The following is a 23,923-nucleotide window of genomic DNA, read 5'->3' on the forward strand; positions in this document are numbered from 1 at the left end:
GCGGGTTCTGTCGCAGTGACAGTTGGCTCGAATGAAGTTGCTGCTGTACAGGGCATTCTAGATTAATGCTGGATTCAGCAGCCAGTTCAAGCTCCGGCCTCAGTTTTCGGAGCTCTGTCAGGGTTCTAATAAGTAACACTTCTCTTCCTTCCACAGGGCCAGCTCGGTGTGATCGGTGTTGCAGGACCTGCTGGAGCCAGAGGACGAATTGTACGTTAACTTGTATTATTCCTCCTTCCTTTGCTGGTTGCAAGGTCTCTGATGTAGAAATCTGGGGGTCATGCATGTTACTTGACCATCAGGAGGCAACTGGCTGCTCTGTGTAAGTTATGGCTATTTTGAATGGATGTGATCTATTTTTTCCTTCGTGACAGGGTGAAGCAGGCATCCTAGGTCCACCCGGGTTAGCTGGCCCTGAGGGAGAGAAGGTACTGAGAAGAAGCGATAAAGTCTGATATAACCTCACCCACCTCCACACCATTGTGGTAATGAACTTTACGAGGTGGGAGAGCTGGCATTTCCGAAAGGTATTGGAGAGCTGTGCATAGTTTGGTGACCAGCAGAGCTGCTTTTCTGGGATCTTTTCAGGGCTCGGGAAATGAGTAAAACAGAGGAAGAGGAGTTTTCCATTCTTAAATTTCATTGGCTTCTCTATGTCACAAGAGGGGTCTCTGTTTTACTCATTTCCCGAGCCCTGATTTCTAGCCCTGGGATAACAGGAACCAGTGAGTTGAAGTATGAAGGGAGGGTCCCCTCCTCCAACACAGTCTGCCAGCTCAGCATTCCAGATGGAGAGAGATTTCCAATGGCAGGCTTGTAACGCAGGCTGCCTGTGCCAGGGATCAATCCCCGTCCCTTTGGGTTTGGTGATCAAAGGGGAGAGGGCGGGGGCAGCCCCACAAAGGTTTTAGTGGCCTAGGTTCCAGAGGGCAGGATAAGAACTATTCCCTTCTTTTTCCCCAGGGGGATCCAGGACCAAGTGGACTGATTGGCCCAGCTGGTGGGGCTGGATTGGAGGTAATTGTCACTGCAGAACCCCAGTGTGCTGTCTAAGGCGCGCCTCACCGTCGCCCTCTGAAATGAAAATTGGAAGAGTTCCCCCTCCCCAGCCCAGGCCAGGACTTTCAGAAGTAACTAATGATTTTTGGATGCTTCAGTTCTTGGGTGGCCAAGTTGGGCACTGGAGTTCACGAAGTGCTGAGCACTCGCCCTCTGAAAACTGGGCCCCTTTCCTTTATGGTGTCTCAAGTTGGGCAACACAAATCAGTAGGCCTTTCTGAAACTCTGTTCCCCATACTTCAGTCATGTTTGTTTCCCTAGTTGTCATTTTACAGACACTAGCGCTGGGACACTGTATTTTACAAGAGCACTGTAATGGGCTGGCCTGACATCCCCGGAGACAGATATCTTCTCTTTATTCCCATATTTGTCCATGAGACTGATACAATAATGGATAGCAGCTGTGCAAGCCCTCCATCAATGTGCTTCTCTCAGGGAGCATCTGTGAGAGGGACGGGGCAATTTTCTTCTCATGGGCTATTCAGTGCTTGACCTGCAGTGAAGGTGTGGTGGCATGGACCCCAGTGAAAGACAAAAACCTGAGTATATACCCATAGTCCCTAGCGTGCTTGTACTGGGTCACCCAGCCTGCACTGCCATATCCTCACTGACGCTAGATTAAAGCCAGTTCAGGTGTGCCCACCCTCACTGAAATCACACCTTCATTTGGGGTGTAGACCTTGAGACTACCAGCAAGGGTACCAGTCTCCATGGGACTATGTTTGGTAGTATCCTAATAAGAGATACTAATGAATGCATCAAACAGGTGAGAGTCAGATTCATGTTAATTCTTAAATGTTACTACAGGGAGTCCCTGGGGAAGATGGAAGAAAAGGACAGCGAGGCAAGCCAGGGCCTGCCGTAAGTACTAAATCCTGCTCCAGAGCAGAGGTTGGGGAGTGTTCAGAGATCAGGTCTGGTGTCATTCAAAGAAGCTCCCGACAAACGGCTGCTCTTTTAACCTGGCTCTTTAATACTTTATTCTCTTCCTGATTTCTTTTCTTATGCTTTAGTTTAATGGTTTGTTTGGTAGAGAAGCGGGTGCTGCTGTATGGAACCAACTCTTATCTGGACTGTCCCAGCTCTTGAGTGCAACAAACCAGTCTGGAATGTCACGGCAGCAGGCTTTGTTACATCTTTATTTCTACCTAGGCTGTAAATGGCCTTTTCACGAGCTACTTGGGGATTTTTCTTCTAGTCCTGGGTGAAATCAGAGCACCTCTGAAACTGGGGCAAGATGGAAACTAAGACTTTTTCAAACCTCAAAGGTGCTTCCAGGTTTGGGTTAGGTTTCAGGTCAGTTCTGAAGCATCCCCGTGTCTCAGCCTAGGAGGCTTAGGACTGAGGTGTATAGAAGTTGTCTAGTTTCCAATGCAAAATGAAAAGTCATTGCAACGTTTTGCTTGCTCTAACTGAAATAATCTGCTCCTGCTGATGCTAATTGTATTACGGGACAAGAGAAATTGGCCCAGTCTAGTATCCCTGACTTTCTGGTGCTTCAGAATCTAGATCCAAATAGGACATTATTGTCCCAGCTCGAGACAAAACGGTTGTGTTTATGGTAATGCCACAATGCAATTCCTCTGAGAAGTGGCATTGTGAAAATGTGAAAGGATGGCCAGGAAGGGATCCCTTCTGGTAAATACTTTCCCGTCAAGTCCTTATTTCCTTGATTTCCTTGATTTCTAACTATAATCAGCTAAAAACATTTTAAGTAGGGTTGCCTTTGCCAATAAGACACGTGACTAAGTGCTGCTGTAATGGTGCAATTAGTTACGAGCGTCTGTTGTAGAACACGCACAATACATTTTGTTTAATTTTTGCTGTCGTAGAACAAAGATGCTTGAATTGTTGGGGGATCTGAAAGGTCACCAGAAATACACATCACAGATAGCCCAGTGTCCAGACAGCAGTGTCGTATTCTTAAAAGTGCTCACCGTCATCTTCGGTTCAGATTAAAAAGGGCAGATAACCACCCTGCTTCCCTGCATGCACTGTATGATAAAGGCTGCAACCGATGACATTTAATGATTGCAAAGGTGCCATTTACAAAGCACTGCAGATGCACTAATGATGCTGTGCAGCTTAATTGAAGAAATAAATCTTGGTCCAGGTTCTGGGTTTCCCATTGTCTAGGTTGGCAACTCATCTCTCCATGACGACAAATGGTTTTTTAGTTCAATAAATTCCATTTGCAAAGAGGACATGAAATAAACTGTATCAAATAAAAGAAAGCTTAAAAGATTTCTGAGAAATGCTGCTTAGACATTTTCAACAAAAAAAACCCAGACAGGCTAGAGTTAGACATCAGTGAGCAACAAGGCGAATTTGTTGTTTCCAGAATATGTCCAGTTCACAGAGAGACCTGGCTCTGAGCTGTGAAGCTCCAGTCCCGACTGAGATCCACAGCTGACCATCCTCGTAGCTGAGTGAAGTGTGGATCGTGGTCCAGCTTGCGGGCCCATCTGGATTCACCTATTCTCTCCCCCTGTTTTGCAAGCCATTTGTGGCTTTTATGAAATGGGCCAAATCGTTCTGCAGGAGCTCTCGCTTTTGACATTTCCACAACCATGCTCTGCAGGAAGAGACAGTTGCGACCAGTGGAGTCTCCTCTCCACGCTCTCATGCAGTGTCACTGTGTTGGGTCAGGTTGGTGAGGCTATGAATTAAGTCCATAAGGTGGCTGCATCTCCCTTTTCTGTGCACTCTAGGGTGCAGCAGGCTCCAGGGGTGAAAGTGGGAGCCAAGGACTCAAGGGCTTTGGTGGGCCTGAAGGACCCAAAGGAGATGCCGGGGGGAAAGGAGAGACTGGCCATCAGGTAACTTTACCCACCACCCTCCCTCCCGCCTTTGCGAGACGACTCCCCTCACTGCACCTTCTCTCCGTGCTACTGCACGTGCTCGGCTTGAGCTCCTAAAGATCCACACATTTTGCTTCGCTCCCTTCACCCCTGATCCCAGAAGGAAGGTGCATGCAACAGGCACACACCCTGGGTTGCTTTCGTGCAGGAGGGATTTGATCTCTGAGTCCTACCCTGGGCCGCATGTGCAAAGTGGCCTCATCCCTTGCCTGGGCTTTGAGCACATACGATGCGAGTTGGCTGCTTACAGCCCTTCCATTTGCATCTTTGGAGGCGACATGTGCAAACCCTATTCTTTGTGGACGCCACTAGCAGTCAGGATAATGATCTGCCACGGTAGCTATCAAGACAGAAGTCCAGGCATCAAACAAATACATTAATCACCTTGTGTCACCCTGGGATTTTCCATTCCGGAGCACAAAATGATTGATATAGATGAATTAAGCTTTATAACTCCCCTTTGAGGTGGGAGACATTATCCCCATTTTACAGATGGGTAATCTGAGGCAGAGAGAGCCTGCATGAGTTACCCAAGCTCACTCTGAAACAGGTCAGTGGCAGAACTGGGAAGAGAGCCCAGAGCTCCTGACTCCCAAGAATATTTAATCACTAGACTATCTTTCCTCTGATTCACCTGAAGCTAATGTCAGTTGTGTTTTTCTCCTCAATGAATTCAGGGTTCTCGTGGGCCACCTGGAGAAGTGGGAGCAGCAGGGCTAAGTGGCATTGAAGTAAGTGGGCCTCTTTACTGCTTTTTGAGCAAATATGGAGCTTGTGGTTTGTGGCTGCCCTCATGGGGAGCCTGTGCTCAGAAGTATGAACAGGATTTGGGCATGGTGAGGGAAGATGGCTGGGACTGTACCCAATATTTCAGAATGGCTAGGCGAATGGCCGAGTATGAACGACATTAAAGATCTGGATGATGGGATGGATTGCACCCTCAGCAAGTTTGCAGATGACACTAAACTGGGGGGAAAGGTAGATATGCTGGAGGGTAGGGATAGGGTCCAGAGTGGCCTAGATAAATTGGAGGATAGGGCCAAAAGTAATCTAATGAGGTTCAACAAGGACAAGTGCAGAGTCCTGCGCTTAGGATGGAAGAATCCCATGCACCGCTACAGGCTGGGGACCGACTGGCTAAGCGGCAGTTCTGCAGAAAAGGACATGGGGATTACAGTGGACGAGAAGCTGGATATGAGTCAACTGTGTGCCCTTGTTGCCAAGAAAGCTAACGGCATTTTGGGCTGCATTAGTAGGAGCATTGTCAGCAGGTTGAGGTAAGTGATTATTCCCCTCTATTCAGCACTGGTGAGGCCTCATCTGGAGTATTGTGTCCAGTTTTGGGCCCCCCACTACAGAAGGGATTTGGACAAATTGGAGAGAGTCCAGCAGAGGACAATGAAAATGATTAGGGGGCTGGCCTGGGGCACCTGACTTACGCGGAGAGGCTGAGGGAACTGGGCTTATTTAGTCTGCAGAAGAGAAGAGTGAGGGGGGATTTGATAGCAGCCTTCGACTACCTGAAGGGGGGGTTCCAAAGAGGATGGAGCTCGGCTGTTCTCAGTGGTGGCAGATGACAGAACAAGGAGCAATGGTCTCAAGTTGCAGTGGGGGAGGTCTAGGTTGGATATTAGGAAACACTATTTCACTAGGAGGGTGGTGAAGCACTGGAATGGGTTACCTAGGGAGGTGGTGGAATCTCCATCCTTAAAGATTTTTAAGGCCCGGCTTGACAAAGCTCTGGCTGGGATGATTTAGTTGGGGTTGGTCCTGCTTTGAGCAGGGGGTTGGACTAGATGACCTCCTGAGGTCTCTTCCAACCCTAATCTTCTATGATTCTATGATATAAGCAGATTGCACTTGACAATGTGGAATTCTGTTGTACAGCAATGTGTCCGCCACACTTGTAAACAGAGGGCATACACATGCGCACACATGCCCATTAAAGAACATTGTTATGATTGCAAAGCCAAGCACTCAAAAGCTAGGAAACATCAGAATTCTGGTTGCCCGCGCAAGCTTAATTTGTGCCCCTGTCTGCATATGCATTGTGATGTGACTTTAACTGCATGATCACAGGCTTGGTTTTTCCACAGGACTCCAGCCTCTTCAGTGCACAAGCTGGACCTGCTTGGGGATGAATCAAGGTTGTGCAGTGACAGAGACTGTCCCCTCCCCTGCCAAGGCTTCTTGTCACAGTCTCTTTGCCCAGCCAGTCCCAATTCTCCCTCCACAGCCTGTCTGGTCATCGGATCTGTGTCCCCTCCTCTCCTTCCTTCCTCCCACCCCTTTTGGTTTTCAGTCTGTTTCCTTGCCCACCCATTCTGTCTCTCCTGTCTCCTCAGCCAATGTCAATCTCCCCCGCACCAACTAGCTCCTAGACCCTGTCCCCCTCCCACCTCCATGTTTCCCGCCAGGATCCCAGGGGGAGTTGCCCCTCTCTGTATTTACTTACCTGCCACTCAGGGGTGTTGTGAGGACAAAATCCATTCCTGATTATGATGCACTCGGATAGGAGTGTGGTGAGGGCCATGAAGGGGTCTAGAAGGACCTGATATGCTCTTTAGGGAGATGTGAATGTAATGGATTGTTTCTCTGTTTTTTCCCTTAGGGCCCTCCAGGTGAGAGGGGGGAGCTGGGGGATCCAGGAGAATCAGGACGAATGGTGAGGGCAGAGAGAGGCAGGTGTGCCAAGTGGCGGCTTGGAGCATGTCCGCTCCACCTCTCCCTGCAAGCATAGGTTTCATGCCTCCTTTTCTTCCCTGAAAGCATGACCCCAGCGCCTCTTTGGGAGCAGGACTTGAAGACTTACCTGGCCCCTATCAGGCTGGGTGAAAATCCCTGCTCTCTCTCATGGCCCTGCTCCACCCCTCTGTGCTTTTACAAGTCCTGCTTAGAACTGCATCCCGGTGTTTGTGGGCAGGGCTGGGGACAGAACTCAAGAGGGGAGGGCATTGGACTCCCTTGTGAGGGTACTGCATTAGGGAGCATCGCTGAAGAGACCCCCATCATTGGGGAGTTTGTGGTGTTCCCGTAGAGACACTTCCTTCTCTCTTTTGACTTCAGGGGCCTCAAGGACAGCTGGGTCCGGAGGGACAGAGGGGTCGTAAAGGAGAAAAGGTAACTTCAGAAGGCCTTCTCCGCTCTTCAGACGGGGAATGACCCTTCCTCCCAATGGAGCGCTCCGGTTGTAGAATAACATGGCCTTGGCCCTACTGACGGTGTGCTCTATGTCTCCAGAGCACTAACCTTTTGGGGTTCGGTGCCAGGGACTCTTCCGTCGGAGTAACAGGTGCCATTGACACATGGCTTCCTGCTGGCCACTCTTTCGTTTATATTGCTCCTTTCGCCCCAAAAGATCTCGGAGCACCCGCTACTGAAATGCAGCCACCTCTGGGGCACACTGCAATGATGTGCAGTACCCTAGGATGAGTGCAGTTGGCCCTGCAAGGGGAGCGCAGTCTGAGCAGCCGAGTGCTGTGCAGTCTTTAGTGCCTCAGTTTTTCCTCCCACCAGAAAAGTAATGATTACAAATAGTGTCTCTCCCCCCCTCCCCCCCAGGGACAGCAACTCTTCCTGACAGGAGAGTGTTTATAGGGAAAGAGGGGTGATTGCAGCCGTGTCCTGATGCTCTCAGCGAGAGGGGGTTATGAGCTGCATCCCTTCTATCCCAGGGATGCTGTAGCAGGGAACGAGCGACCTTGGTTTCTCTTGGATAGGTAGGGAGGAGTCTTTGCCCCCTTTCTGGCAGTTCATCAGAACTGCTGGTGACTTGCCATGTGTGTGTTTGTTTGTCTGTTTCCTTAGGGGAACAGTGGGCGTGAAGGAGATCGGGGCCTCCCCGGCAATCCTGGCAGACGGGTAAGGTGGCATTATCCTCCCTGCCGCGGGCTCGACATCCACTGCTAGCAGCTGCTCCATGCTGGTGGTTAACGCTAACCCAGTGTGAACGGTTGAGTTAATTCCTCTCGCTCCTGTGTGAGCAGCACCTGATGAGGGCAGTTTGCAAAGGGGCATCTTTGAGGGTGACGTGGGGATGGGACACCGCATCACGGGTTGTTTGGGATACTGTAGTGATGGGGAGAGGATACCATTGCTGGGGGTGATGCTGGGGTACTTTAGCAGTGAGGAGCTTTAGGGGCGACCCCCGGGGGGGGCTGTTGTAGTGAGGAGCGGAGCTGAGCAGGAGACGTCGTTGATGTTCACAAACTCGTTGCAGGGCAAGCGAGGCAAAGCCGGGCGCAAGCTCCCAAGAGGCCCCAAGGGACCCAAGGTAGGCAACCCAGCTGTTTCGCTTGTCCTTTCCCAGCTATGCCAGGTGACAGTCCCGGTCGCACTTGGCCTTGACATGTCTAGCCTTGCCCGGGCTGCACTAGCCACTGACAGTGCTGAGCTAGCACGGACCTTAGGCTGGGTGAGTGCCCCACACAGCTGCTTTGCTAGGCAGTAGCATATGCACGGTTGTGTAGCTATCATCAGTTGGATGTGCCCAGACTCCGCTGGGCAGACAGATCCATGTGACCTACTTCTCCTTGGCCTGTCATGCCAGGGCTAAGTCTGGGTCCATTATAGGTTTCATTAAGTCACCTTGGATACCCAGGGCCAGGATTCCAGGCACCTAGAGGTCTCTGAATGGATTGGATTTGCTTTCTGTGAGAACCACCATGGAAAAGAGTCCACCCTTTCAACTGGTCCAGGTCACTGACGTTGGAGGGTGAGCAACACGCTGTGCCCTACAGAGCCCCTCTGGGACAGGCTTTGTCACTGGCAACTGCAGGCTGCTTAGGGCATCAAATGAAAGGAGCTGTGTTGAGGATCCCCTTAGGTAAGCCAAAGGCAGTGCATCCTTGTGTCTATGAAGGGTCCTTAGCATGACTGGGCCTAGAGCGCCCACCAGCGGAGCTGTCAGAGAGCCACTGGGGCTCCCCAGTCTCTTCCCACACCCCTAATCTTATCACTGCTTGCGAGGAATCTAAACACTACTTAGTGTATTGCAGCACATGCGCCTCCTGATCTGATAGCCCCTTATGGTACCAAGCACGTTAGATGCTCTTGCCTTTGCATAGGCCTGTCCCAGCTGTGCTCCTGCTGGTGCGGTCTCTCTGAATTCTCGCTCTCTTTCCCCTATGCTGAGGGTTTTCACAGCAATGAAACGGTCAGAGGCTGATTAGCATCACGGGAGATCCTGCTGAGAGCTGATCTGTCCATGTGGCAAGGGGGGAGGAGCCAGTAGAGAAACCGGAGGAGAAGGACCTTCCCTGCCTTAAGCTGCTCATGGAGCAGTGATGTATGGTGGAGCAGTATGTCCTGTTCCTCAGACTGTCCCCACACCTTGCATACGGTCGTCTGTCCCCACTCTTCCTCTGGAGAGGAATCATCTGAGGCAAATCCTTTCTCCTCCTCATACCTAAAGCATGGATCCCAGGGCCTTTTCCCATCTTTCTGGCACTTGCACCATCTCCGCAAGACTCTGTTTTCTTTCTGCACAAGAAACGCCTGTGGAATCGTTCCTACCTTGCTGTTCTATTATGACACTGAGAAGGGTTTCTCCTCCTTCTGCCTTCCAGGGCTATCCAGGTGAACCAGGGTCAGACGGACCACGTGGTCCACAAGGACCTTACGTGAGTATTTGCCACAGAGATGGCCAGTTGGGATAAGTGTCTTTTCTGAGCCTGCTCTTTTGCTGACAAGTTTTAAATTAAGATTGGGGTGGGTTTTTTTTCTGAAAGATCTGCTCTAGGAATTATTTTGAGAAGTTCTCTGGCTGGTGGTATGCAGGTGATCCCACTAGTTGATCAAATGCTCCCTTCTGGCCTTGGAATCTGTGACTCTTTCTAGACATAGAGCACATGATGCTGAAGAGCTTTCTAAGGGAGAGGAAGGGCAGTCTTGTGGGTAAGGCACTCAGGAGAGCAAAGTTCAAATCCTGGCTCTGCTACAAGGCTCTATATGGACCGAAATCCTATATTGTGCTCAGCACTGTACAGCAGGGGAGAGTCCAGGACTGCTTGTCGCAGGGAGCTCTCCCAGCACTGTGGGGCTGATTCTTCTCTTGTTGGCTTGACACCCTTGTAATGCCACTGACTTCAGTGGAGTCACTCCCGATTCCTGCTGGCCTGAGAGCAGGATCCAGACTAGCACAACGGGGCTCCATATAGTCAGTGCATGCCCTTTGGTGCAGTATCATGTCTTTAGGCTGGAGCAGGGCAGCCTTCACTCTGTGTGAGCTTCTGCTTCCCAGTTGGGAAGGCAAAAGCTGCCTCTTTGACATCCAGCTGTTGCTATGGCAATCCTTGTGATCTTCATGTTTTGTTCATCTATAAATGATCAGACATAGGACTGGCAAGGACTGCCTGGGTCAAGTCAAGTCCTCTGCTGATGCAAGCACCCTATCATATAATCCTATTAATACATTTATCATGCCCAATCTTAATATTAGTTAGATTGGTTGCCCCCTGGACAGGTTCATCCTATAGAAAAAAAATCCGGAATCAGTTAAGCATAAAGGTCTAGACTTTGTAGGTATTTTGCCTATTCAATCTTACTTGCCCTTCCAGAATCTAACAGTCCTACGATACCACAGAGCTGGTCAGATAATTTTGATTAAAATTAAAATCATGATGAAAAACAACATTTTGTTATAATCTGTGCAACTCCCATCCCTGAATTTTCTGACCACCCATGATGTTTGAGAAGAACATCTCAGCCTTGGGATGGATCTGTCAGGCAGGTGATGTAATCACATTCCCAGAAGAAGTGCCCTCTGTGAACACAGCACTTCCAGGGAGGGGACCAAGATGTGGCGGCTAAAGTTGGTCAAAAAAAATATTTTTTTTTTTTAGATGGTGTGTGAATTTTAATTCCTTTTTTTACAAGTTTTTCCAAATGTTGAAAAACTTTTAAATGTTTTGTTGAAATTTCAATCATTAAAAAAAAAAGAAAGAAAGAAAAGTCCAGCAGTTCTAGAGCTGGTTGAAGAACTTGACAAGTTTTGATGAGAACTGTTGGAAAAAATGTATTTTCCCTGTTGAAAATCTTTGTTCATCAAAAAAAAAAAAAGTCATTGAAAATGGAAAATTCATAAAATTCCATGCAGCTTTAATGGCAGCCAGCAGTAGTTGTTACTGGCAAGGTTGGTCTTTGTTGGGGGAAGAGATGCTCATGAAACATGAGGCATTCAGCCCATCTAGAAGTGGTGTTGCCTTGCAGAGTTCTCAGCAGCAAGTAACTAACTCAGCAGTAGTCAGAGTGTCATAGTTGATGGAGATACATGGATGCTACATTTTTCCCCGCACAGGGGATTCCTGGAATGAAAGGGGTGAAGGGAGACCGGGGACCAAGAGGCCAGAAGGTATGTAGGGTTCTGTTCTACTGATCACTTGGGCACTGTGTTCTAGTGGGGGCTTTGCATGTGTGGAGTATGACTCTGTTAGCTTAGCCACCCTGCTTCTTTGCACGTTGGTCTAACTCTTTCCATGAGCCTGTAGATATGCACGTGTTAGGCTCCTCCCTTTCTCCCTTGCCTGTTACCTGTCTTACCCTACCCATCATGTCAGCTGGTGGTTGAAACCAAGTCCAAGGAGTATAGGATCACTTAATCCCCACATCACCTCTTCCTAACGCTTCTGATGACTTTCACATGTGGGTAGATAGTCTCTTTGTGCACTGATGAGGTGCGTGATTTGCCCATGGCTGAAGAAGCCCACGCATATCTTGATGGCCCTATCTGCCAGCTTTGATACAGGACATAAGGTGTTCCCCAGTGCCAGTCAGTTGCTCATGACCTTCAGAACTTACTGTAATAAATAAAACTTTTAAATGTAACAGAACCTAAAGCATTGTCAGTAGGGCTTATTGGGCAATTGGTTTGGTTTTGGTTTTCACCATGAAAAATTTCAGTAAACAATATATATATTTTTAATTGTCATCCAAAATTTTCTTGGAAAACTCCTTGGGTTTTCATAAAAAAGCTGAAAAAAATGGTTTAAAAACAAAAAATGTTTGGATTTTTGGTTGTCAGATTTTTTTATCACAAGAATTTCTATTTTATTGTATAGTGCCATTCCACGCCCATAAAAAAAAAAAAAAACAACCAACCAAACAAACAAAAAAACCAGAAATCCCCTGAAAAACAAAAGCCCTTCTCCAGAAAATTTTCAGCCAGCTGCACTTATCAGCATCACAACACTGGTTCACCATGCTTGGAAATGTCTGGCCCTGCTTGGCTGATGTGTGTTGGACATGCCGCTGTTAACGCATCTCTTCTCTCAATGGGATGAGTGTGAGGTTCTTGGTCAGACTATCAACGTAAGAGAAAACCCCATGTAATCAGGAAAGTGGAACAAAACTAGGCCTGCTAATTTCTGCAGTTTCCCTCCTCTCGGTGTTTGAGTTTGAAGGAAGGGCATTTTGTCTTTTTTTGCATTTGTGTGGATTACGCATCTAGGGAGGATTTTGAATCTCTTTAGGGTGCTCACCAATCTGATGATAACAGCTGTATAGGGAACATGATCAATATCTATCAATACTTTGTACTTAAAACATACAGCAAAACCTGTGCTGATAATCATCTGCGTTAACTCCTTTGGTCTCAGAATCTCCTGTCCTAACAGCCAGCAAAACCTCAGACCTTGGCTGCCATAATGAGATGTAGTAAATGACATTAGTAAGGTTCCCTGTATCTAACCTCCATGCCAGCTCGCCCTCCATCTCCCAGAAATTGATTATTAAAGGGCTGCTAGAACCTTTCTTACCTTCCCACGTCTCAGCTGTAGGGCTGTTGTTTTGTTGTCTGTGCTGTTACCAATTCCCGCCCGTGATTGACTCCTCTAGGGTGAGAAAGGCAGCAAGGGATATCATGGCCCACAAGGAGACGATGGCTTTAAGGTATGTATAGTGATTTCTTTCTTTTCTTTCCCTTCCCTGTCCTGCCTCTTTCAACTACTGTGGTGCTCACTCAGTACCTTTCCCATCTCTTAGGGCAAGCAAGGACCCATAGGTGCACCTGGAAGGTCAGGATCAAAGGGAGAGCAGGTAAAGGACTTTAACTTGTCCTCTCCTTGTGTAGATTGTTCTGCAGTCATGTGCAAGCCCTGCCCCCTGCTGGCTTGCACGGCTGCTTTCAGGCACCAGCTGGTAGTTCCAATATTGGGGAAAAGGAGGTACATGGGGGAAGCGATGAATTCATCCAAAGGTAAGTTCCCAGCTTGGGGTGGACAAAGGCATGCAGGCAGAAGTGACGTTACTGGAGGGAGGGAATTGGAATTTGGCTTGGGTGGATTTTTGGCACTTTTTGGTTGCTGTTGCAAAACCTGCCTCTTCTCTGCAAAAGACCCTGGGGAGGTAGAAAAATAAGAAGTGGCTTTGGTTGTGTATCACAGCGTGTGGACCCCAGCGCTGCAAAAGGGTAGGGGGTCACCGACAGAGGGGTATAGTGGTTAGAACAGGGGACTGGGAATCGGGACTCGGGTCCATTCCTGACTCTGACTTTCTGTTGACTTTGGGCAGGTCTTCTAATCCCATTGGACTCCATTTCCTTTTTATACTCCAAATAAGGTTGGGATCTACCTCATGGATGTAGTGAGGTTTAATTATTTAAAGTACAATGGGATCGTCAGCTGAATGTGGGTTTTTTCCACATTTTCCTGCAATATGTTGTCAGCTGAGCTTGTGCCATTTTTGCAGGGTAATATCGGCCCACCTGGACCACGGGGATCTTCCGGCTTCCCTGGAATGCCAGTAAGTCCTTCGCTGTCCCAGAGGGGTGCATGTGACGGGACCATGTGATAGATGGGCAATCAGCTGCTTCGCACACTTAAATAGATACTCTGGTTTACAGCTGCCCACCAAAGCTGGCTGAAGTAGCATGACTAGTTACATAATAAAAATTATTGGGACAGTTCAGAATGACTCAGGGAGCCCTCCCCAACAGCTCTCCCCTCCGTCACAGACTTTCCATTCCTTTCCATTGTTCCTTTTGAAACTACTTTGTTCCCTCTCCCAAACTGGACTTCTCCTCCATCTTCCTGTAGTATGGCAGGCTTGGTGGGGCCGTTCACACTCTCGCTCTCGCTCTAGACTGTGGGGGTGGATGGGGTGAGTCACATTCTGCCAGGTGAGATAGATTATGTATATTGGGTTTTAATCTCACAAGTCGTCAGAAGCCTGGGATTCACTGGGCTCATTGTGCTTTGCTGGTAACAAGCGATGCAGTGAGTGACTAATGGGACAGCTCAGGATTGGGCACCATAGAGATGTGAAAGGGATGGCAGTAGGGCCCAGTGGACAGAGCACTGGCCTAGGACTCAGGAGACCTGGGTTCTATTCCCTGGCCTGCTGGGTGTCCATGGCCGAGTCATGTCTCTGCCCCATGCCTCAGTTTCCCCACCTGTAATGATACCCCCTTTGCGTATTGCTTTGAGATCTGCTGATGAAAAGTGTTTTATTCATATTATTCTATGTCTTTATTTATTGCTGCAGTGGTTATATTTCTTCCCAAGTCAGTGTATATCTTCCAACTCCGAGAATGTTTTTTTTTTTTCCTCTCTCTCTTCCCTTCCAGGGCTTATTTGGACAAAAAGTAAGTAGGACGTAGTGTTATCTTCTGGGACCTGACTGTGTCCTAGCTCTCTCCTCTGAACGTATCCCATCCCGCTTGGCTATCTCTGCCCATCTCCCTCCACCGAGCCCAGTGCACATAGATCCAGTGTCCAATAGGGGAAAAGAGACTGTTATGCCAGATCTGCTGCCAGTAGAAAGGGCTCAGGGAAAGCTGGAGCAGCCTGCTGCTTTTTCCCCAGAAGGTCCTAACACTTGCGCTGATTTGTGCATCTCCTCAGCTCACAATCTAGCTGGCCCTGGGCATCCTCTGCCCTTAGAGCCACGTGTGTGGAGAGATGGCAGTCAGGGACAAATTCTGGCTACTGGAGCCGCTGAGATCTAATCCTGGCTCTGGGCACCAGCTGCTCATGTCGCCTTGGGCAAATCCCTCAGTCTGTCTGTGCCAGTCTCCCCTGGTGCAAATGGGGGTGAGTGTGCCAGGGTTAAGTAGGTGGCCTTTGAAGCTAAAAGGTCTGATCCTCAGCAATGCTGCCTTAGGGGCCGCAGGTGTTGTGACCCAGTTTCCTCAATAATAGGTTCTGCGTTGGGCTCCCTGGGAAAGGGTGAGGCTGACTCTAGCTTTAACAAGAACCCTCAGCAAAGTGCGCTGGGCAGGCTCTTGGCTGCACTGCCACAGCCTGACAGGGTGGGAAGATGGGAAGGTTTGAGAGTCGGGTCGGGGATCTTCTGGGGAAGCTGCACTTAGGAAGGAAAGTTTTAGCAAAGCCTTTGATACGGTCTCCCACAGTATTCTTGCCTGCAAGTTAAAAAAAAAGTATGGATTGGATGAATGGACTATAAGGTGGATAGAAAGCTGGCTAGATGGTCGGGCTCAACAGGTAGTGATCAACGGCTCAGTGTCTAGTTGGCAGCCGGTATCAAGCGGAGTGCCCCAAGGGTCGGTCCTGGGGCCGGTTTTGTTCAACATCTTTATCAATTATCTGGACGATGGAATTAATTGCACCCTCAGCAAGTTCGCAGATGACACTAAACTGCAGGGAGAGATAGCTACGCTGGAGGGTAGGGATAGGGTCCAGAGGGACCTAGACAAATTGGAGGATTGGTCTAAAAAAAATCTGATGAGGTTCAACAAGGACAAGTGCAGAGTCCTGCACTTAGGATGGAAGAATCCCATGCACCGCTACAGGCTGGGGGCCGACTGGTTAAGCAGCAGTTCTGCAGAAAAGGACCTGGGGATTACAGTAGGTGAGAAGCTGAATATGAGTCAGCAGTGTGCTGTCTTTGCCAGGAAGGCCAACTGCATATTGGGCTATATTAGTAGGAGCATTGCCAGCAGGTGGAGGAAAGTGGTTATTCCCCTCTATTTGGCACTGGTGAGGCCACATCTGGAGTATTGCATCCAGTTTTGGGTCCCTCACTAGAGAAAGGATGTGGACAAATTGGAGAGAGTCCAGCTGAGGGCAATGGAAATGATCAGGGGGCTGATAACTTACGAGGGGAGGCTGAGGGAACTGGGCTTGTTCAGTCTGCAGAAGAGAAGAGTGAGGGGGGATTTGATAGCAGCCTGAAGGGGGGTTCCAAAGAGGATGGAGCTCGGCTGTTCTCAGTGCTGGCAGACCACAGAACAAGGAGCAATGGTCTCAAGTTGCAGTGGGGGAGTTCTAGGTTGGATATGAGGAAAAACTTTTTCACTAGGAGGGTGGTGAAGCACTGGAATGGGTTACCTAGGGTGGTGGTGGAATCTCCTTCCTCAGAGGTTTTTAAGGCCCGGCTTGACAAAGCCCTGGCTGGGATGATTTAGTTGGGGATTGGTCCTGCTTTGAGCAGGGGGTTGGACTAGATGACCTCCTGAGGTCCCTTCCGACCCTAATATCCTATGATTCTAAGGAGTAACCAGCCCTCCTCTTCCTCCCCTGCATTTTGAGGGTTGGGTCTCAGAAAGTGGGGTCCTGCACCGCGTGGGGCCCTGTGCTGCTGCGCTCTCCAGGCATGCGAAGGGGGCAAACGGAGCCACATTTGCATCCAACGAGCACGACATTACAAGCCATCCCCAGCCCTGGTGGGAAGCTGTGGCAGAGCCTGTCTCTAGCCTGCAGTGTGTGTCATGCAGGGATGGATGGGGCCTGCCCTGTGCTCGGCTTCAGCGTCGTCGTCCCATCTCTTCCGGCAATGCTGCTCTAAGAAACAGCCAGCACATTCCTAAATGCCCCCCGTGTCTCCTTCAGTCCCTGCAGCTCGTCCCACATGCCTTCACCCTGGAGAGTGTCTTGGGAGACATTTTACCCTGGATGGACTGATCCACTAGGGGAGCAGGCCCTGACAGAGGGAAGAGCAGGGATTCCTAGTGCTTTCTCTGGGACAGGCTCCGGCTGCAGAGCATCTTGCTGACTGTTTGTTGGTTTCCCCTCTCTCTTTCTCACATTAGGGACTTAAAGGTTTCCAAGGCCTTCCAGGACCCAAAGGCGAGCCAGGCCTGCCTGTAAGTTAAGCCGATATTTACATATCCCCCGTCCTTTCTTTCTCAAACAAGAGAGAACTTGCACAGTGCTGCTGACAACCGATGGAGGTGGGGGAGCAGCCTGCCATGTACCTGGGCAGAGCTGGATGGCAGCAGGGCGGGAAGGGACCTCCCGGGTCCTCATCTCCAGTCCGCTGCTGGCTCAGGCCACCGTTGCTGCTCTGTGCAGAATGCCGAGAGGGGTGCCAATGTTGTTGTTGTTGTCGTCTAGGGTGCGCCTGGCCTTGCCGGTCCCAGGGGACCCTCGCTCAACGTCTCCATGGAGGAACTGGAGGTGAGCGTCGTGGGTGGGGGAACACAGCCATCAGGTCTCACACAGCATGTGACGGGGGCTGCTGCTTTGGTGGGGAGAATGTTTCCTTTCCCAAAGCTCTGGTTAGTCGTGGCCTGATGGGTGCTATGTAACTAGGACAAAGTGGCACCTGACAATGTATGAGTGATGTGCTGACTGTTGATGGCTGCTTTTGCTTGGGGGTGGGGAAGGGCGGGGTGTTCACCTGCACAGGCTTGCTCAAATATAAAACATATGGTAGCTTAATCCAGCGCTAAGCTAGAAGCAGGAGAATTGAGGGCCCCGAACAACCAGTGGCCTGTCTCTCCCCGGGTTTGCATTGCAAGTCTTAAATCACGTCCCCCCTCTTTACACTACTTTCCGATTTCCAGCCACAACAGAAGAGATTGTAACTTCGCTCTTCTTTGGGCAGGAGAAGGCTTCCTCCAGTGAGGAGGCGTCTCAGGAAAAACCAGCTGAGCCAGTTGGTCACTCCCCAGAAAGCATAACCAGTCAGCGCTGCCGTGTTAGATCACAAAGCCCCGTGGATGTACTGCTGACTTAGTGAGGAGGCATCTACTTAAGCATGCCAACTTCTTCTCCTGCCTGCCCCTCTTATTATTTGTATTCCAGTTGAGATCAGGGCCCTATTGCGTAACTAGACCAGACAGACATTGGGTGCACTTGGGCAGTTCCTGGCTGCCTGGGGACAAGTGAGGGAGATTCAGATTACTTTCTATATTTCTTCCACCCCTTTTAGCATCTGATTTATTCAACAAACAAACTGAACTACACCTGGGTGTGGGCTCTTCTGGACAACTTGGGTCATGAGCTGAAGCTCCTGGTAGACCCCCCAGATGGCACTAAAGACAATCCAGCTGCCAACTGCAAGGAGCTCCTGCTGGCTCAGCCTGACCTGCCTGACGGTACCAAACAAACAGCACCGTGCCCTTACGGGAGCGGGGTCCCGGTCCGGATGAGGTCAGGGGTGGACTGGTGTCCTTCCAGTCCTCTCGGAACTCTGCTTGGTAGTTCCATTAAGGAAAGATCACCACTGGCTTGTAGAGAGAGTTCATACCGGGGAGGGAAGCGGCCGCAGGGCCTCTGCTCTTGGTTTTAAGCAGAAGTCATTAGTCCTGCACCCTTCATGAGCACTGAGGTTCACCAGTGAGCTGTGCCCTGCCCCGTGGGAGGTGAATGGGCCGGTGGTTGCCCCATGGTTAATCTCTCAGAGGAATTTAGAGCCAGTGCACTCAGGACATCCATGTCCCGCAGAAAAGAAGGGTTCCTCTGTGGGTGGTCTGCCGGAAATGTCAAAGCACCAGGAAAGTAAGGAGATGGTCCAGATAACCTCCTCTCTCTGATTCTGGATTGCGCACACACACACGGCCCCTGGCCCCTCTGACCTGCTGTCTCTAGAGCCCATTGACCAACATCTCCTTCAGCCAGACCCTCGTCATGTCTTCTCGGTAGGAGAAAAGATGAGCTGCTGTCCTGTACGAGTGGGAGGGTGGGGATATCGCCTGTCACATCTGCAATATCACAGAGAAGTTTTCCCTTGTGCTCGGGCAGGCTCATGTTTTCCTGGCACCGCACTCAGGGTGGGGCGGTGTGTTGACGTCCGCCATCTTGGCTGACACAGCGGGAACTCAACTGGGGCCCTCACAGCTAAACGGCTGAGCTGCTAAATGTCACTGGCTGGGGCTGTTAACACACTCGTGTCCAGTTTGGATCAGGCACCAAGGGGGATGTGTAGCCGCTCACGATTCCTTTGGACTTAGGGGGGGCTGAGGGCCACAGCAGTGCAAAGGCTGGATGCGTTCCTGCGTGTCATCTTGGTTCACTCACTGGGGACTGAACTAAAAAAAGCAGAACTCGAAGCCGGAGCTGCTACAGCTTGAGCTTAAAAAATAAGTGGGTTACAGTGTGAACATGATGGCAGCGTGGAATGTCTTTCTTGCTGCGGAGTGAGTGCCTACATCCCCTGCCATCAGGCTGGTTGCTGTTTATTAGGCAGCAGGCTTTTGTAGTCCACTGTGGGGACCGGCCTGTGATGGGTTGGCTGGGGCAGGGAGTCTGGCTGCGGTGCAGGGGCGCGTGACGTGACCGGGAAGTCAGCATGATTTATAGCTGAGACCTACATGGTTAAGGGGCTGGGGTGGGGAATGCAGCAGAGCACATCACAGGACTGTTTGCTCTAGTGGGGACGCCCTAGTAACAGGCACTACCCTAAGCGTGCGCTTGTAAATGAAAGCTAAAGCAGCCTCCTCTCTTCCCAAACACGAGCGGCTCTGGGTGACCGGCTACTTGCTCTTCCCCCTTCCAGGTTATTATTACATAGACCCCAATCAAGGCAGTCTGCAGGACTCGCTGCTGGCCTTCTGCAACTTCACGGCAGGGGGAGAGACCTGTATAGCGCCAGTACGCAATCAGGTATGGCAGGGGGTTTGCAGCACTGGGGGAGTCTGGCTGCTTTTCTCAGGCAGCGGGACTTGCAGAAAATCTGCTTCTCTGAAATGCGTCTGACCGTGGCAGAGCCATGCATATGCGGATAGGGACCTGGGAAATGACAGGGAAGCCAGGGTAGAGGTCCAGGAATTGGGCGGTGTGGGGGGAGTGACTAATAGCACATCAGGGGCAGGACAAGAGGAGAACGAAGGGGAATTAGAGAGGAGGTAAAGAGGGACGTAGCCTGGAACCTTCGCACCAACGATCAGCCACATGTAACTTGCTTCGGGTCTGGTTTGTGCTGACAAAGCCACAAACAGTGCAGGTGCCTTGTGATCAAGGCAGAACCTGCAGTCTTTTTCTTTAGCCCCTCTGGGGGTGCTTAGGGGCATACTGCTGCCTGGGGGTGAAGATGGTCTCTGTGTAAACCCCAAGAGTGAGCAGAGGGTGGGAAGAGGTGGAGCCTTTGTAAACCACAATTACTACTACACACATGCAGGCCCAGAGCACGGCTCTGCTGAGATGCCTCGATGGGAGACAAATGCAGGCTGCAGTTCCTGGCCAGAGTTATTTGCTGCCAGGAAGTCCAGTTCTTTAACCTCAGACACAGAGATGCAAGTGAGACCTGAAAGTCATGACAGGCAGTCAGCTCATCAGCCGCATCCGGGGCGTCTAACTGTGGCAACGTTTTTAACCCCCAGGCGCCTATCAAAGCCTGGCTGAGAGCATACCCCTCCAAGGACACCTTTGTGTGGTTCAGCACCCTGCCTGGGGGCTTCCAGGTCAGTTCTGTTCTGCCCTGGTGCATCAGGGATGGCCCCATATTAGCTCACTGGCGTGGCATTTCTGTGAGGCCTGGCTCAATACCAGGAGCAATCAGAGCGCTGCACGCAGGGACGTTTTAATAGCGGACACAGAACCTGCTGTTCTCATTCTTGGCACGGTCTGTAGGATCAGGTGGGTGCTAAGGAAGCTCTTGGTAACTCTTGAATCAAGCTCTACTTGAAACAGAAATTAATCCAGGGATGTCCTGCGGCCTGTGTTGTATGTAAGGTCAGACTGGGTGAGCACACTGGTCCCTTGTGGCCTTACAGCCTATGAAAGCTGCTCACATGTTCACTGCCCCCCCCCCCCCGTGCCTGTAACCATGAGGGGGAGTGGGCTGGGACAGGGGGTTGGGGTGTGGGAGGGGGTGAGGGCTCCAAGGTGAGGCTGGGGATGAAGGGTTTGGGATGTGGGAGGGGGCTCAGGGCTGGGGTGTGGAAGGGAGTGCGGACTCTGACTGAGGATGTGGGCTCAGGGGTGGGAGATTTGGGGTGTAAGAGGGGGTTCCGACCTGGGGCAAGGGGTGGGTTTGGAGTATGGGGTCCAGCCAGGAGGCACTGACCTCAGACAGCTCCCAGTTGACGGCACAGTGGGGCTAAGGCAGGCTCCCTACTTGCCCTGGCTCTGTGCAGCTCCTAAAAGCGGGTGGCATGTCTCTCCCCTAGGTGCAGGGGCCAGGGGCCTCTGCCCCATGCACTGGCTCCACAGCTCCCATTGGCCGAGAACTGTGGCCAGTGAGAGCTGCGGGGACGGTGCCTCTCAGAGCCAGGGCAGGCAGGGAGCCTGCCTTAGCCCCGCTGTGCTGCCAATCGGACTTTTAACAGCCTGGTCAGCAGGGCTTTTCGAGCAGGCACTCCCGTGAAAAACTCAATACCTGACAACCCTAGATAATCTCAGAGTGGGTTAAATGTGGGCCTTGGAAGAGCTGGAATTCCTCCTGGCACGAATGGTGACATCCTCTCCGTCAGACTCGACTCGGGGGCTTTGCTGCGGGTTCAGCATTCTAGGAGCTGCAATAGGCCCGCTCCTCCCCAAGCTGAACCCCGTTAACCCTCTTGTCGCTGCAGCTGGAGTACCAGGGAGCCAGCACTGTCCAGCTCCGGTTCCTGAAGCTACACAGCAGCCTCGCCACCCAGAAGGTGTCGTACTCCTGCAGGCCTGACTCCAACGGAGGAGAGCCGCAGCTGGAGAAAGACATCAAGTTCCTAGCAGACTCCAGGGAGCAGAGCTACCTGACCACGCTGCCAGGCTGCATGGTAAGTGGAGGGGGCAGCAGGAAGCTGTGCCAGTAGTTTGAATCGGGTGTGTTCTTAGCGGAAGCAAGTAGGTTGAGAGAAGTGGGGATTCCCGCAGGGCAAAGGCCTTTCCGGTGGAACCCCTTGTAGTTCACACCCAGCAACCATTGACAGACCTTCCTGTAAGATTAAAGCCTGTCTTCCCAGCTGCAGGGAGAGGGGCTTCGTGCTGGCCTCGAAGGTAGCCTTGGGAAGAGGTGATAGGGGCCAACTCAACGTTGGCCACAGCACTGTTACACGTTACCCATGGCTAGGTGGAGCCCATGTGGTATGGATGCTTGCCCCCTCCTGCCCCGCAAGCAATTCCAGTTTGGGAGCACATGCTACTGTATTGAGAAAATTAGGTGCCAGCTTCCCTTTCAGAGTGTCTTTGTATAGGCAAGATACTGTTCTCAAGAGACTCTGATGGAAACGTTTAACCCGAGAGAGGCCACATCCACCCAAATCCAAGGTCAATCGCAATCATATTTTTCAGCTTCAAGGGCCTCACATTGGGCATTTAAATAAGTGGCTTGGTCTAGGGGAGACCCCAGCCCCCCCATATTGGCTTCAGGTGGCACTCAACAGCTCTGCCCATCAGGCCGTTTAGCTAGAGACCCAACTCCAAGCAGTCCTGTTTGAAAATTATTAACATAGTTAATTCCAGGCATTGCGAACACCCAATGTTCGCAAGTGAAGTTCGTTCCCAGTGTGATGGTGCCGAAGCAGCATCATGAAGCAATAATTCTGTCTCAGCAACAGACCCTATGGGGCTCCCCTTTGGCACCTGAGCTGCATTTTTAGTAGCACCTAGAGTCCGTGCTCGAGGCCCCATTGTGCCTGCCCCCCCGAATTGTATCTTTTCCACAGGAATGTTCTTAACTCATGGTAACTGGCAGAAGTGAAGACAAGGCAGTTTGAAGCTGATCTCAAGTTGATAACACAAGGGCGGAAGCTAAGGTTTACCTTGGCCTGGGAACATGTATTAATACTACACCATGAGTCTTTACTAGGATTTTATCTTGTTAGTAACCACGTTCATCCAGCCCCCATGCCAATGCTAGGTGCCCTGCTGAGATCCCCAGCCCTCCATTTCTGTGATAACACAAGGTAAAACCACCTTTTCCTAGTTGATTTAGTTGGGGCTTGGTCCTGCTTTGAACAGGGGGTTGGACTAGATGACCTCCTGAGGTCCCTTCCCACCCTGCTAGTCTATGATTCTATGAGTGGAGACAAGGCCTGTCATCACTGACCCATGCTAATACTGCAGGTCCCTTGTGTTACAGCTGGACAACGAGTCTTCAATCACAGACACCATATTCCAGTTTTCCACAGAGGAGCTGGCACTTCTGCCCGTGCGAGACCTGGCTGTGTTTCACAATGGAGACGTCTCACACCAGTTTGGATTCACTGTTGGACCAGTTTGCTTCAGCTGAACCCAGAAACAAAAATCCACTTTCCTTTTGAGGAATATATGACTGCAGAGGAGAAAGGAACTAAAAAAACCTTCCCGTTGCTGAACCTTTGGCTAGCTTTTGAAAGCTACCGTTCCTATTTATAAGGTAATGTTTATAGCTGCATTATGCCATGGACTACATGGCCTTCTGGAGGAGGAGACTATTGTTTACAAAAGTAATTTTTCTATAAATATATATATATATATATAAAAGGTGCTAATTTAATAATTGATGGGAAAATTGTCATTTAACTTCATCCCTTAAGGTCTGTTTAAAAGGCGATCCAAGCTTTCAGCTGGGACCAAGTTTTCTTCACCTTGTTCAATTGCACAAGTGCCTGGCTCCCTTTCTCTGCTGCAGCCACTGGATTAGCACACGCAAGTGCCCAGGCCAGTGTTGCTCGGGGAGATCGTGCCAATCAAACAAGCAGCTGGAGCTGGTTGGGAATTTTTCCACGCCTTTTTCATCCAATAATGATTTCTCAAAACCAGAACTTTCTGCAGGAAAGGATCAGCTGAGATGAGATTTGACTTGAAAATGTCAATGGAAAAATTTGGGGATTTTTTTGTTTCAAAACTATGTGGTTTCTAAATTTAAGCTGTTTAACAACGGTTGAAATCAAAGGTAGCACAATGAAACATTACTGGGTG

At 50.4% G+C, this 23,923-nt stretch overlaps 1 protein-coding gene across 1 annotated transcript in view; it reads left to right on the forward strand.

The window, feature by feature from the left end:
• LOC142000011 (uncharacterized) overlaps positions 1 to 23,452 on the forward strand; it is a 252,023-nt gene extending 228,571 nt beyond the window's left edge. Inside the window, exons 46-68 of the mRNA XM_074973989.1 lie at positions 157 to 210; positions 375 to 428; positions 964 to 1,017; positions 1,867 to 1,920; positions 3,771 to 3,878; positions 4,598 to 4,651; positions 6,532 to 6,585; positions 6,987 to 7,040; positions 7,728 to 7,781; positions 8,140 to 8,193; positions 9,488 to 9,541; positions 11,218 to 11,271; positions 12,753 to 12,806; positions 12,900 to 12,953; positions 13,605 to 13,658; positions 14,482 to 14,499; positions 16,906 to 16,959; positions 17,210 to 17,272; positions 18,030 to 18,195; positions 19,596 to 19,702; positions 20,419 to 20,499; positions 21,610 to 21,798; positions 23,103 to 23,452. Of these exons, the coding sequence (XP_074830090.1) occupies positions 157 to 210; positions 375 to 428; positions 964 to 1,017; positions 1,867 to 1,920; positions 3,771 to 3,878; positions 4,598 to 4,651; positions 6,532 to 6,585; positions 6,987 to 7,040; positions 7,728 to 7,781; positions 8,140 to 8,193; positions 9,488 to 9,541; positions 11,218 to 11,271; positions 12,753 to 12,806; positions 12,900 to 12,953; positions 13,605 to 13,658; positions 14,482 to 14,499; positions 16,906 to 16,959; positions 17,210 to 17,272; positions 18,030 to 18,195; positions 19,596 to 19,702; positions 20,419 to 20,499; positions 21,610 to 21,798; positions 23,103 to 23,252 (1,692 nt within the window). The 3' untranslated portion in view covers positions 23,253 to 23,452. The remainder of the gene's footprint in view (positions 1 to 156; positions 211 to 374; positions 429 to 963; positions 1,018 to 1,866; positions 1,921 to 3,770; positions 3,879 to 4,597; positions 4,652 to 6,531; positions 6,586 to 6,986; positions 7,041 to 7,727; positions 7,782 to 8,139; positions 8,194 to 9,487; positions 9,542 to 11,217; positions 11,272 to 12,752; positions 12,807 to 12,899; positions 12,954 to 13,604; positions 13,659 to 14,481; positions 14,500 to 16,905; positions 16,960 to 17,209; positions 17,273 to 18,029; positions 18,196 to 19,595; positions 19,703 to 20,418; positions 20,500 to 21,609; positions 21,799 to 23,102) is intronic.
• Positions 23,453 to 23,923: the final 471 nt, after the last annotated feature.

The sequence above is a fragment of the Natator depressus genome, chromosome 16 (genome assembly GCF_965152275.1).
Source record: "Natator depressus isolate rNatDep1 chromosome 16, rNatDep2.hap1, whole genome shotgun sequence".
Lineage (NCBI taxonomy): Eukaryota > Metazoa > Chordata > Testudines > Cheloniidae > Natator > Natator depressus.